Below are 15,278 nucleotides of genomic sequence, written 5' to 3' on the forward strand. Positions count from 1 at the left end.
ATTGCTTCGTTTTTTGTACATCCATGTTCCTTTTCTATAATATTGTCCCTTGAGAAGATGTTCCGTATTAAAAAATGCTTGCTGAAATGTGAGAGGTGAGGTGTACGCAGTTTTGTATATTGGTAATTTTACCATTTATACTTCGTCAGTAGAGCGCGGAAGAAAAATAAAGTGACTGGTCACACACTGCTGTGGGGTGGCATACCATTCATATCTGGTTCCTTGCCCTTTAAATGAGTACTACTTCATAGCACACCCATTGAAATATTTATCAGTGTAATCCCAGGTGTTTCTTTTGACCTTTTTACCCGTTTTTGTTGTTCTAGCGAGACACTCAAAATTCGATTTGAGCAACCATCACGCTTGCTTGCCCATGACTTTTGTTTAATAATATTCACTTTTTCCACCTCTGTAGGTTTGTTCTGCGCATCTCCCGGCATGTCTGTTGCATCAGGCCAGTGTCTCGCTGGCTATTACTGCCATTCTGGCGCTCGGTCACCCACGCCAGCTGATGGTGGTGTGACAGGTGACCTCTGTCCTGAGGGCCATTATTGTCCTCAGGGTTCCTCAGCACCGTTACCCTGCCCCTTGGGACATTACAGCAATAAAACCAGGAACAGTCAAATCTCTGACTGCATCCCGTGTTCTCCTGGTAGTTTATCTCATTTGGCATGATTAAATCAGAACATACTCAGCTTTTTTTTGCCACGTCAGAACCTTTTCCTTCTATGTTGTAGGGTTCCTGTGCGCCACCAGAGGGCTCTCTTTCCCTTCTCACTTGTGTTCCGCAGGCTCCTACTGTCCTAGCCTTAATACGTCAATACCCTGTCCTGGTGGAAACATGTGTCCACCTGGCTCTCATAGACCAGTACCCTGCTTGCCAGGGACGTACCAAAATGTGCCAGGGCAGGTAAGAAATACATTGTTGAATAGTTTGGACTTGGTTTGACCGGACGTCTGGACAATCTACTAGGCTTAAGTTAGGAAGTCCTCCTCTGTTGTTTGCTAACTTGATAACAACCTTTGAGACAGTTTTTTCCAGTGGGTCTTGTTAGGGGTTGGTACTGGGGTTGTGTACTGAACTCCAAAATGCAGACACATTTCTTTAGACTCAAGAGTTAGTAAATAGGGGCAGAGGGAAGGCTGCGTGATGGGCGAGGCAGGGCTCAGGCGAATCACAGACTGCAAAAAGCGTACAAAAAGCAGCTCAAAATGAGTGACAGAAAACACGACGGAACGATCTTACTTGAACTTTGACAGCTTCAAAGAGAGACGGTATTACCACTAGGGAGTTGACAACAATCTGGTGAGGGTTCCACATCCTTCTCAGCAGCTACCATCAAAAGAATGAGCGACAGTGGCAACAATTAGAGATTCTTTAGGGAGCTGCAGTAAGGGAATGAAAGACAGGTGGGGAAAGGAGGGCTAGGAGGGATCCTGACAGGTCTCTCTGTGTTGCAGCTGCATCTCTCCAGGTCTCTGGTGTGTGTGAGTCACAGGAAAAAAAGCTCTTAATTGCTTTGAGCAAAAGAAGTTGTGGAGGAGGGACCTAAGAGCCACTCGAACGCTGTTTCATTCTCGTCGATTGCAATCTTAACTTTAAAGAGTGGACAGTTAACACTGTATACTTGCTCACTTGAACTTTATTGTAAACTTCAGCAGCAGGTGCAATCGTCATGACACACACTGGCTTGGCTCACTTTCTTTTATGTGTCTCCCTTAAACCGTTCCCCCTGCAACCTGTTTTAACTGGGAACCATTACATTGCGATGCAATTCTAACAGACGCTACAATCGTACTTTGAGTTCTGTCGTGAATTAAATGCGCTGCGCTTGGAGGAGGTAATAAACCACCCACACACACATAATAAAAATGATTAAACGATTCCCTGTCCGGAATCTGTCTATAGTGTCCCGAGTGTGAACATAATCACTATCCGTTCTTCACAGAGACCGATGCATGAATGCTTTGTTTGGGCATTTGACAAGTTTGCTAGGCGCACTGTTTGCTCGTACGATTACCAGAGACATTTTTGTCCAAAACCGGAGCATATGAAAACCGAAGTTCTACCGTATACATTTCTAGACTAGTCTTTTTCATAGTTTTTATCAACACTATAAAGCTTCTCTGACAGATTCAATGAAAAGGCAGTAGTATTAGTTAGTAAAGGCAATGCTTATTTTATACATTATTTTATACACACACAATAAACCATAGGTAGCCCTCCAGCTTTATATACCCGAGTTTTTGTGCAATTGATGCACTCTCGCCATACAGGAAACGCACGACCAACTTGGAACATGTAAGACATATATCTGAACGTGCATTGGCTGCACTTATTACATTTGTGGGGTGCACATGTGGCACATGACACACATAGGAGTCCGCGAGTCCAACGTACGGAAAAACTGACATTTTGCCCGAACCTCACACCACCAAAACACACGAAAGACACATGTTGCCCAGGCGGACGAGGCACAAAGTCGTAAAATGTGCATACGTTTGTCTTGCAACCTGAAAAAAATGTAAGCACCCGTAGAGTTTGTTTGACATGACAAAGAACTTCTGCCGCTGGTCTGCGGCCTGTCTACGGCTCAAAAATCAGCACATCACACGCCCGCCCTCTGTGCGTTTCTTGCCCGTAGACCAACCGTAGGAGCCTGTACGACCGGTTGTGACCTAGGCTTAAGAAGCCGCTGACACAAGTTCCACCTCACTTTTCTGAAGTCATCTTTAACCTTTTCAAAATACTTTCATTATTACTTGGGATGACTTTTTTTAAATAGCCGTTATGAGCCAACAAGTCCTACGATGTCTTCCTAGCATGCAAACCTAGCGTGCACTTCAGCTTCTTTGGATTGTGTCACTGAAGCGGGTGATTTTGTCAATGCGTGCTAAGAATAGGTCTTCTGTTCAACACAGATGTCATTTTCAATACTTTATTAGCAGGTATTACACTGTTTTTGTATCAAAATAGGCTATTTATAACAAAAACAAAGACATTCTAGGTAAAAATGTGTCTCAGCAGAAGCAGCCATCGGCACCCCCCGTGTAGTCCGAATAATTCAGTCTTGATCGTATGACATTTTTATATGATTTGACAGAGAGATTGGGAGTCGACTCAGAATCCTCCGAATCGAATTGTCAAATAGGTGACTATTCGAAGACACCCCGAGGTACTACACTACATTTTGACCAACAGTGCTGTCAGTCAACGTAATGGACTAGTATTGGAACAGCCTACTACTAACAATACGACTCTCAAACATATGCAACTTTCAACACAAATTTTAAAAAGTGGAGGTTGGTGCATTGTGTCTGTATTGTTTTTTCTTTGTTACCTGTCTGGGCACAGTAGATGGAAATTAAAAGTTGTGCTATTATGTGTCATATTTACAACTGTATTTGTTGCAGATGTTTATTAATATGCACTAATGTCGATAATACATTTAAAAAAATGCAATTGCAAAGTTGAATGTTATGGTTCCCCTCTGCATGTGTGCGTTCAACACAAAGTTTATAGATCAGACTCTTACTGCTCTCAAAAAAAGTAGCTAAAGGGTCCACGTCTGTTGATTCTACGCAACATCTGTTCATTGTTGTAATATTTTGTCGGGAAAAAAAAAATCTGCAATTGCAAATTGCCTCTCCACAGGCAGAGTGTGTTACATGCCCAGTGGGATTTTACTGTGCTGGCTCCATGGATGATGATGACAATGGGAAAATGTCCGGGATTCACACTCCCACGCTGTGTCCTAAAGGACACTATTGCCCACCAGGTATGACACCCAATCATAAGACGCATGTAATGTAGTACACCGTCAATTATTATTATATAATGTGATTGTGAAATGTTTGGTTTGTTGCCCAAAACACGTGTTTGTAACGGTAAAGGGTTCCTAATGATGCCAATAGTTATATCAGAGCATAATCAAGATCAAGATGGTGTCCTCATACCGTCCTGTGATGTGTGGTCTTCGACCATCTGTAGATATGATATGCTATTTATCCACAGGGTCACAGTCTGGTGTAGCCTTTCCATGCCCAGCTGGCACCTTCAGCAGGCAGATGGGCTTGTCCAGCGAGTGGGGCTGTGAGCCGTGTCCTCCTGGGACTTACTGCGCCTCCTCTGGATTGGCAGCCCCGACTGGGCTCTGCTCTCCTGGGTAAACACAAGCACACTGAGCACACATTTCATTACGTTCACAGACACTTTGTTAAATATCTGACGTGTCTATAATTAAATGCTTAGATCCGAACTGTCACTTCCATCTTATCTTGTTCTCATCCCCCCTACTGCTTTAGTTACTTCTGCGCCCACAGGTCTGTCTCTGCCCAGCCACAAGGCGAGCCGACAGGGGGACGCTGCCCTGCGGGGTCCTACTGCCCACAGGGTAGCGGTAGTAGAGTCCCTTGTCCTGCTGGCACGTTCAGCTCCATAGAAGGTGACTCATGGCACCAAATTATGATACAAGTACATTTAATTGGACAACAGGACGGCAAGTAGAAGTAGAGTAAAGCGCACATAGAGATAATTAAAGCTGCTGGATGTTGACCACTCATGATACTTCAAAGGCAGCTACTGGGAACAACTACATCAGGAGGTTGTCTACAGCCATAGCTGTTAATGCCAATGTTTTTCAAAGTATTTGCTTTTGTCTGTTTATTGAATAGATGTGTTAATTTGTTTGTTCCAGGGGCGACGTCGACGGAGGAATGTCAGCTTTGTCTACCCGGCCATTATTGTGCCAACGCTGGCCTCTCGGCCCCATCTGGTCCCTGCAAGCCTGGATTCTATTGCACAGAGGGGTCCACAACTGACATGCCCCGGGGAAACAACACAGGTAATGTCAATGGATACATGGAAACATCGACAAATGTTATATTTAGAAATGAGATTTGTGGTTATGGCTTGCTTATGCTGGACGATGGACTGTATAGTGAATGTCAAATGTGGTTTAAAATACATACAGTAAATTATAAGGGTTATGGATTCATTAGATACATTTCTACTGCTTATTGATACTTCTTTTGAACCAATGGACAATGGTTTTAACTCGATTTCACCAGCGAGTTGTCCATTGACCTGTCAGTCTACACTACTTTGTCTAAGTAGCTTGACTAGAAAGGGCTTTTAGGTAATCTAATGAGTTAAGACATGCAACCAAGGTTTATTACAGGAGGCAGCATGTCTTCAATGCCGCTTCCCGTGGAGTCAACCCTGGGTCAGACCCATGGAGACGTGTGTCCTGTTGGCCACTATTGTCCTGAAGGGAGCACAATGCCAAGTCCCTGTCCTCCAGGTACCAACATCATCTGAGTCTTCTCTATAAATTCATCTGTGTGACAATTGTTATTTTATGGCCATATAAAGTTTCTAAGTGCTTATAAATTACTGCGGTTTCAGCCCTTTTACTACTTTGGCTTGTTTCGTGGTGTATTGTGTGATAACCCTCCCCAGACGTATAGTAGAAGCACATAACATATTCAGAACCACAAAGGAGGCTATACAACGTAATGGGATCCCAATAAAGCTGTCATACTGGTCAGTGGATGAACTGAACCAAGTGAATCAATGCAGATTCACAGATTCTTTTACTCTAACAGCTGTGAAATGAGTCTACGAGTCTCCTCAAGGACAGTTTGCATTTTAATTCGAACAGGACTAAACATAAGCAATTGTAATGCCAGCGCTGGAGAGAGTGATTAGCTGCCAAGGAAGGTTGAGCAAAGTCCAATCGATCTCCGAAGAGGAACCCTGTTCCGCTTTCTTTTATGACTTCTGTCAGCGCGTCTAAATTGGACAGATAATCACTCCTCAGACAGAGATTAAAATGATGAAGATTAAAATGATTGAGATTAAAACTATGTGTGTGTGTAGATAAAAACAACAGGGTGCATCTTTTCCAAGTGAAAGGTCTTCTGAGTGTGTTACGTCTCTGTGGTAGACGTTGCTGTACCAGCTCTAAAACAGAGTGGAAAATATTCCATTCCTAACACACTGCCTTGTACTTAGGCACTTTCCAAGGGCGGTCAGGGGCTGAGTCTGAGGCCGACTGTGAAGCTTGCTACCCAGGGTCCTACTGCCCCTCGTGGGCGCAGGCCTCTGTGGACCTCCAGTGTCCTGCAGGGTGGTTCTGTCCACCGGGGTCCGTGTCTGGACATCAGCCAGGTACACTCCCAATAAACCAGTTTTACATGATTTCTAACCTAACCTTTTCATTTTCTTTTTATGATGAATGAAGTAGGGTTATCTATCTACAGTATTACATACGAGCAAACCTAATAGCAAAACCAAATAAAAGGTGCACATTCTAGGATTCCGATGCCCGTCATTTTTCTTAATTTGTCAGTGAATAATACATGAGTGGGCCGCACGGTGGTCTAGTGGTTAGCACGTTGGCCACACAGTCACAGTCTGGAGATCGGGAAGACCTGGGTTCTCCGGTACTCCGGTTTCTTCCCACATTCCAAAAAAACATGCATGTTAGGTTAATTGGCAACTCTAAATTGTCCATAGGTATGAATGTGAATTGTTAGTCTATATGTGCCCTGCAATTGGCTGGGTCGCAGTCCAGGCTGTACCCCGCCTCTCGCCCGAAGTCAGATGAGATAGGCTCCAGCATACCCCCGCGACCCTAACCAGGAGAAGCGGCATAGAAAATGGATGGATGGATGGATAATACATGGGTCTTAATTGCAAAATTCAGGCATTTGCAGGAGGTAGCTATCTATGAAGGTGTACAATTTGGTGTTGATCCACATCCAGGATTTTTTTAACCACCATTTTTCATATTTTTCTTATTTTCTCAAATGAATAATGCATGAATCTTAATCAAACTTTGCATGAGGCGGTAATTTATGAAGGGTTACAAGTTGTCGCTGATCCACATCCAGGCTTTTTCTTTATTTCTCACTGAATAATGCGTGCATCTGGAACTGAATGGAATGGGATGCATGCATCTTAATTACAAAATTCAGGCATTGCAGGAGGTAGCTACAGTATCTATGATAGTGTTGATTTTTTTTTAACCCTCATTTTCGACATACAGAAGATCCTTGCTTTTCTCAGGAGTTATGTTCCACGCCTACCAGCGAATACAGAAAATGCCTATGTATGAGTAATTGATACGCCTATAAACATGTCTATTTTAACACACGGCTCACACCTTCCCCTCTAAACCCTCCTGCCAGCGTGATGTTGACGTTCCCCTCTGATTTTGGGTCAAGATTTGCAATAAAAGGGACTGCTGGAATTATTCGATTAGATCCAGTTCCAGCATTCTCTCTCTTCAAGCCATTGTTCACGTGCAATGGAAGCTAACAAGCTAACTGCATGGGCTAAACCCAGGTTTAAGCCCATAATATACACCACACACCTACTAAACAAATGTATTGGTGTCACAAGGCGGCTCAGTGAAGTAAATTGTACCCCAAAGCAACAGACTCGGTGGTGACAAAATGTAGAAAAAGGTTTATTCACAAAAAGCGCTATAAAAGTAGAGGATAAAAAGATGGGACCAAAAAGCAACTACGACAAAACGTCGAGCGAGCAAAAACGAAACACAGTACAAACAAAAAGCAGCCACACATATCGAAATAACTAAACAAGGTAGGTAAGTAAGTAGAAACACTGTAAACAAGGACTCATGAAGCGATAGGCACTGAGAGGCACTGACAAAAGAAGAGTGATGTCCTGAGAGGTTATAAGTTGTCTTAATTGCCAATGCCAATCAGGTGTGCCCAGGCAGCAGCGTGTGTGCGTGTGTGTGCGTGTGTGTGTGTGTGTGTGGCTTCCCTCAGAAACTACCATAAAAGGCTCTGTGTAGACACAAAAACAGGAGTAGCAGTACATAGCAACACAGGATTATGACAATAGGCACTCGCTAGGGATGCTCCGATCAGGGTTTTATGCTGCCGATTCTGACACGGACTATGGTAAAAAGTCACATTTGGAGTCCGAAAACAAGAAGCTAAGCGGTTGCACGCATGTAAGAAAGATGCAACAAATGTTGAACACCAATAGGTGTGACAAGGGAGTGATCAAACACGCTGGCATCGATTGGCGTGGCCTGTGTCAAGCTGTCAAACTGAAACCAGTGAGGTTGAGTGTTGATTCTCGTGGCAATACAGGACCAAGTGCGTCCCTTGTCGGCTTAATACGGGTGTTGGCAACCCTGCGTGACACAGCAGACATACACATTCTTGTCATTTTTGTGTTGTCATGACATGAATTGTCATGTCGTCGCCTCTCGGCGATCGGTTGTTTTTTACGGAACTCGGTGGCCGATCAATCGGTGCACCCCAAGTACTCGCCACTAACAAATGATAATGATGAATGGAAATCACGGGCTATCGCGATAACATCGCGTCTGTCTGTTGTGGAGCCGTCTCCACCTCACTCTGAAGCGGCTCCCCTGCTCTGCAGGCTGCTGGGTCGTCCCAGGTCGCTGTCGTAGAAGAGTTTCTCCAAGCCACGTCTACAAAATCCACACTGCTTGTTGTAATTTCAGTAACGACTTCCAGTAACCATCATATATTAACATGTGTTCACTTTGCTGCAGGTTTTGAGGCTGGATTGTATACATACGTTTCTATAGTGCGCTCAAGGACCGCCAAACAAAGTGCGAAATCTCACAGTTTGATGAAAAAACATAATCTGTGAAGCATATCAACATAAACGTAAATATTTTATTTTTTTTTAACATTGGTACTGTACATGTACGCATGCTGTGCATTTTACCTGTATTATCACATATTTGTAATTTCTTACCGACATAGAGTGACAGAGATGTGTTTTCCACGTAAAGAAAAAAAAGTGTATCAAAAATTAGCTAATTTGCGGGACCATAAATGCTGAATTTATTTATCTATTAATTATTCCAATGCCAATTATTTTTATATTCTGCTATTTACCAGCTTAGAGTTCATGAAAAGTTTCTAAACATACTTTTAGAGAGCACTGTTGTCTCACACGAATTGCCAGTTTAACGCTTCTGTGTGTCTTTGGTCTGTGAAGCATTCGCATTTGAGTTCAAGTGAACTGAACTGCACTTGGAAGTGGACTGAGACCCACTTATTTTGTGCACTCCAGGGTTCGGATGATCACGTTCACAGCACTAGCAGAGCAGTAGCACCGATCTGAACACGACAAGTATGAACACACCGTTAATTTCTCAGTGAATAATGCATGAATCTTACAGTTGCAGGAGGTGGCGACCCATGACGGTGTACAATGCGTTGCTGATCCAAATTAGGATAGCATCTCATTAGGTTGTGCAGGTGTACCTCTTGGAAATGTTTTCTCCCCACCTTTGCACCTTTTCTTTCCTTCCAAGAGTATTTTGCTAACTTGGGCGTGAAATGAACCAGAAGCTATTAATAGTCGGCAGCTCATTGCTGTCAGGGCGCCTGCTGCTGCTGCTGAGCGGATCCTCGCCGAGCCTCCCTCAGGATTTCTCATACAGGACAGTCTTTCTCTCTCATTGCTTTGTTTCCATGGTATCACGCTGCAGTGCAAGGTGGAAATGTAGGGTCTGTGCCATCTAAGGCTGCGTTCCTAGTTAAAATGAACTCTGGTGCTTTCGTTCTGTTTGTTCGATTCGTTTGGTATAGTGTGAATGTAATCATCCGAGCCTTGGTGTGCACCAAACAAGAAGAGATGGATCTCTGTCCCGTTGCAAGTGAACTCTGGTGCGGTTCGGTTCACTTGATCAAACAATATCAATATGTACAAGAAAATGTGTTGGAAGTGCTGCCTGCCTGCTCTGCTCTCTCCCTCTGTGTGTGTGATAACTGTGCTGGTAAATCTAATATAATATAAAAATGAGCTTTCAAATGACTAAAAAATGTAATCAAATTAATCACAGTTTTCAAATTAATTGAACATGATTAATCACCATTTGCAACTAACTATTTTTACTGTATTTTATGAACAAAAACATAAATGACAGGACACAATTATATAACATATATATATATATATAAAATGAATACATATAATGAATACATATAAATGAAAATTTAACTCAAGCTAAAAGATAACACACGTCTTAAAATCTATTTGCCAAACAGTTTCTTTAACGGTAGCTCAACAGTTGATGAAGAGTTGCGTTCAGAGACACCAAGTTGAACTCACATGTTTTGAGTGTAGATGCATTTTCTGGGATTTCCGAGCACAATCAGATGCATCAAATCGTACTTCCGCAGTAAGAGTTACATTAGTGAGTCATAAGAATATCCACTTATTGTTTTTCTTTGTCTTTGTGTTTATTTACACCACACATAAATAACTAGACATCATTGCGATTTTCAGAGTGTCCCTGAATGCATCTCGTGGTAGTCAAGTAACAATGAGGAAGTATCTTTCCGAGGAGGACTAGAGATGTTTTTGTGAGTTGTAGATACAAATATGCTGTTGGAATTGATGTGTTCAGGTCAGAATAAAGCTAAAAGCTAAAAGAGCGTCAGACTCTGTGTGACTGTGTGGGGACACTACACTGTGCTTCCATCTGCCGTCATAACAGAAACGCGTGGCTTGACATGATGCGCATGCGTTAACTGCTAAAAATTTTAACGTAATTAATACATTAGGGTTAGGGATGAATAAATAAATAAATAAATTAAGGTCGCGGGTATACTGAACCTAACATGCATGTTTTGGGAATGTGGGAGGAAACCGGAGTACCCGGAGAAAACCCACGCATGCACGGGGAGAACATGCAAACTCCACAAAGAGATGTAACTGTGTGCTAACCACTCAGCCACCGTGCAGCCCTATTGCAGATACACCACGTAGTAATTCATAAAAGCTGCCCAATCAAGTCCTTACTTTACGCATATGTTCTTGACTGTGCAGCCTTAGTGAAATACCAGTGTGAACACTAAGCAAACTGCACCATGTTTTACTGATTTTTATGGTGAGAGTATTGAACCACAAGTGTGAATGCAGCTCAAAATAGCCACCAGGTCAGTACCACATATCATAATGCAGATTATTGTAAACAAGATGAGCTTTTTGGTCTGATTGGACCACAGGATGTCAGTGTCCGCCTGGCCACTCGTGTCCATATGGTAGTGCTGAGCCGTCCATCTGTGGCCCGGGAGCTTTTCAATCTTCATCTGGCCAGTCTGCGTGCAACATCTGCCCACCAGGTAAAGTAGTAAAAAAAAAAGAAAAAAAAAAAAGAAAAAGAAAATATATATATATATATATATATATCTATATATATATCTGCAACACTCCCACAATGCAAGCACATTGAAGTGAAACCGTCTCGTCGACTGCAGGTTTTTACTGTACACAGGGTTCATCGGTGCCATCTCCCTGTCCCATTGGCACTGTCATTCCATCATCTGGCAGAACGTCCCCCAGTGACTGCACCCCTTGCCCCTCTGGCTCCTTCTGCAACAGCATTGCTCTGACAGAGCCCTCTGGACTCTGCAGCCCAGGTCTGACACCCTGTTCCCACGGGGGGGATTTAGGAAATGCAGCCCTAAGATACTCTTTGGCTCTACTGTGAAGAAGCCAAGACTGCACTGCATTTGGGGCAGTGTATCACCTATTATACCTCTAGAAAATAGAAATGCATGTATTCACATTTCATGAAATATAAATATGTATTATATGTTCTGTTAAATATGAAATACATGTATTAAGTCTGTACTGGGACAAGTGGGCCATCTTTCTTTGCTCTGTACCAAATATAAAATACATATGTAATGCATGCATTTATATTTAATTGAATATAAATGGGATATTATACAATATGTACTGTCTTATATAAAATGTATCTATTTCACATTAGGGAGCCCATTTGGGCAGGACCTCAATCTTTCTTTGCTCTGTATTTCATTTAAAATACATCTAAAATGCATGTATTTATATCTAATTAATATTATATTATATAAAATATTTCATTTACTGTGAATTATTACAAATAATATATAAAATATAGAAGTTAAAGGTAAAATGTACAGTACAAGTATGTCATAGTTAATACAGAACATCAATTGTGAAATTAATTTGAATATGTGCCAGTGTGTCATTCAAACAGCCCAGCGGGCCATGTGTTAGTTTTGTCATAGGCCTACGGCAGGGGTATCCAAAGTGCAGCCCGGGGGCCATTTATGGCGCACGACTGTTTTTTTAATGGTCCTCGGCGGTTCCTAAAAATACAATTCAACAAGAAAACTAAATTGTTGAGAAGAACAGTAATTTTACAAGAATAAAGTCAAAATATTAAGTGAGCAAAGTCATCATATTAAAAGAAAAAAATAGCATAAAGCTGAAAAATTAAAGGGAAAAAACCCCCTAAGAATTAAGTTGAGATTTTTGGAAAACAACGTCGGGAAAAAGTTATAATACTACAATAAAAATAGAATAAATATTATGAAAATAAATTAATCTTATTACAAGAAAAAATGTACAAAAAGAAAGTTGAAATATTAGAAAAAAAATGCAAAAAAAGTGCACTATAAGGAGAAAAAGTTAACAATGTAATTGTTAACAATAACACAAAGCTGATATGTAGGCTGTTTTTCCCTTTACATATAGAAAACGTCTATTTATATTTAAATGGGTTGGTTTAAAAATGTTAAAACGTGGCCTCTGAATCCTTTGATTTTTCAGTATGCGGCCATCGGTGGAAAGAATTTGGACGACCCTGGCCTATGGGGCAGGTTTGACTATAAATAATTATTTTTTAAAATAAAATATAGAATTATACAACCATTAATTAATTAATTAATTGGCCAAAATTGTCCAGTAAATTCTGGAAGCATTGCAGAAACAGAAAGGAATTTTGGAAATATTCCATATTTGAGACTTTCCCTTGGAATGAATGAGATATACTTAAAAAAAAAGTTGGTTAATTGGGAATTGTTTTAAAATGGTTATTAATCTAATTGTTCCATACTTTTGCAACTCTAAACGTGACAAGAAAAAATCTGAGCTAGTCTGTTGATGTGCTTTGCCTTTTAGGTAGCGGCTTAGATTTGATTTTAGCTGGGAAGTTTTATAATCAGTAAGAAAAATATTTATTTCTATTGGAGTAGAAAATAAGTTCTTGTTGCTCCATTATTTGTTATAATAATAATAATAATAATAATAGTAATAATAAAAACTACATTCATGAATACCTACACTGTCAATGTTACTCTCAATGAGATGTGTAACAAATTTTACTAATTTTAATCTCTCGCTGTCACAGGATATTTTTGTTCACCCGGGTCCCCCGAGCCGTCTCCTGTCTCCCAGCCTCATGGAGACATCTGTCCCACTGGACACTTCTGTCCTCTGGGTAGTGAATCACCCAAACCCTGTCCTATTGGCAGCTATCTCCCTGAGCCTGGAGCTTCCTCCCCCTCTCACTGCCGCCCCTGTCCACCTGGGAAATACTGTGTCAGCCCTGGAGCCTCACAGCCTACAGGTGAGGGGGGATTACACCTGCTTTCCCACTGGTCAGGCACTATTTCATGTGTTTGTAACTAGTTTTGGCAGCAATTCATCACACAGGCCTGGTTCCAAGCTTGTAAATCGCTTTCCTTTCGCAAAGATAATTCCTCCTTGTTGCAGGTTTGTGTTCCGCGGGGTTCTTTTGTACCGGAGGTGCAGACAATCCAACACCACAAGCCAACTCCTTTTTATTTAGCTGTCTACATGAAATTCTGGACATTTATGACCAAAAGAAAGAGAACGTGTCCTGGATGCAAAACATGTCATGCTTCTACAACTCCTGCAGTGCTGGTAAATTACATGTCTATTCACGTTCTACTACAGTGATACAGTGGAACCTCTAGGATGGAACACAGCTCATTCCAAGACACCCCGTTTGTTGGAATTTTGAAATAATGTGGAAATAAAAAAGTCAAACTGTCGTCATTATAAAAGCTTCATTAGCTGTACTTAATAATAATTCTAAAATAAACACAAAGCGCTCGGCCTTTAATGGTTCACTCTGTAGATGCACCTCTCACATCTCATATTTCTAACATTTTTGATTGTCTCGCAAGCGTAAAAAGAAGTGAACCACTGTGATTAATAATAGTTGTAAAAGAACCACTAAAGCACTCCCTCTTAAATTTAATGATGTCTTTAATGAGTTACGTAGAAGATGCACCTCAAGCATCTCATTGTCCTAACATCTTTAATCGTCGCGCAAGTGTAAAAAGAAGCTAACTAGAGTTGTTAGTATTAATGCTAATAGTAAAAGAAACACTAAAGCACTCAGTCTTAATTTGAATTACGTTTTTAATGAATCATGTAGATTCACCTCACGCATATCACTTGTCTAACATTTTTCAATGGCGCGCAAGTGGAAAAATAAGCGAACCACTTATAACAATAAAAATAGTCAAATAAACACTGAAGTGCTTCATCTTAACTTTAATGATGTGCTTAATGAGTCACGTTGTAGATAGACCTCACATCCCATTTTCTAACGTTTTTAATTGTTGCGCAAGTGTAAAAAGAAGTGAACCACTGTTAATGGTACACTGTTATAACAACAAAATAGTCGACCTGCACTTTTACAACAATTTAAGAAAGATCCGCTTACTTTAGTATCACAAAAGGTCTTGTGAGGTTTGTTGACGTCTGGTGGAGTTTTTCATTATTTCGGTGGCGTATTTTCCACAAAGATTTTGGTCAAATTCAGAATTGTACAATCTCAAGGTCATTCAATTTTAGAGGTTCTGCTGTAATTGTTTTATTTTGAAAGGACCCTCAACAAAGGAGAGGCAGCTTTTCAGTGTGACCTTATACTGTAATACTTGTAGTCTCTCTGCATTAGATTTTATTAAATGATGTCCTTGCATTGATGCTATAAACTGTTAATAATCCATAATGTTATAAACTCAGACTTCTTCCATGCATTGTCTGACATGTTCGGTTACAGAGGGAGACTCCAAGTGGGTCAAAGTGGATGCGCCGGACCGGCACTCAGACTCCCTCCATATTATTACTTACTCACCGCGACGCCTCAAGAGTCCACATAATGGGAAATGTGCCACCTACCAAGGAGATTTATGCCCCAAGGGTGGGTGACTCTCCACCGTGAACCTGCATGCCTTTTCAGCACACACACACACACACAAACACAGTAAAGTTACGCTGCCTTTGCACGACAGTAGTCCCACTTACTGTAATTGCAGTGACATATGGCTGATTTCCCCCGAGTGTACTGGTGTGTCTGCTCACTTCTTCTTGCTTGTGCTTGTTTTTAAAAATAGTATTCAATCAGGACAAGATAGAATATGAAAAGCCTTTAACTGCTCTG

The 15,278-nt window shown here is 41.3% G+C and overlaps 1 protein-coding gene across 1 annotated transcript in view; it reads left to right on the forward strand.

Annotated features, from left to right (window-relative positions):
* Positions 1 to 15,278, forward strand: part of si:ch211-286b4.4 (zonadhesin) — a 66,357-nt gene that overhangs the window by 1,512 nt on the left and 49,567 nt on the right. The window contains exons 4-16 of the mRNA XM_054794877.1: positions 416 to 652; positions 738 to 910; positions 3,656 to 3,779; positions 4,016 to 4,166; positions 4,306 to 4,445; positions 4,698 to 4,844; positions 5,181 to 5,303; positions 6,017 to 6,172; positions 11,038 to 11,154; positions 11,290 to 11,451; positions 13,212 to 13,430; positions 13,577 to 13,747; positions 14,898 to 15,038. Coding sequence (XP_054650852.1) covers positions 416 to 652; positions 738 to 910; positions 3,656 to 3,779; positions 4,016 to 4,166; positions 4,306 to 4,445; positions 4,698 to 4,844; positions 5,181 to 5,303; positions 6,017 to 6,172; positions 11,038 to 11,154; positions 11,290 to 11,451; positions 13,212 to 13,430; positions 13,577 to 13,747; positions 14,898 to 15,038 — 2,061 coding nt within the window. The remainder of the gene's footprint in view (positions 1 to 415; positions 653 to 737; positions 911 to 3,655; positions 3,780 to 4,015; positions 4,167 to 4,305; positions 4,446 to 4,697; positions 4,845 to 5,180; positions 5,304 to 6,016; positions 6,173 to 11,037; positions 11,155 to 11,289; positions 11,452 to 13,211; positions 13,431 to 13,576; positions 13,748 to 14,897; positions 15,039 to 15,278) is intronic.

Source organism: Dunckerocampus dactyliophorus, chromosome 12, assembly GCF_027744805.1.
Source record: "Dunckerocampus dactyliophorus isolate RoL2022-P2 chromosome 12, RoL_Ddac_1.1, whole genome shotgun sequence".
In the NCBI taxonomy this organism is placed as follows: Eukaryota; Metazoa; Chordata; class Actinopteri; order Syngnathiformes; family Syngnathidae; genus Dunckerocampus; species Dunckerocampus dactyliophorus.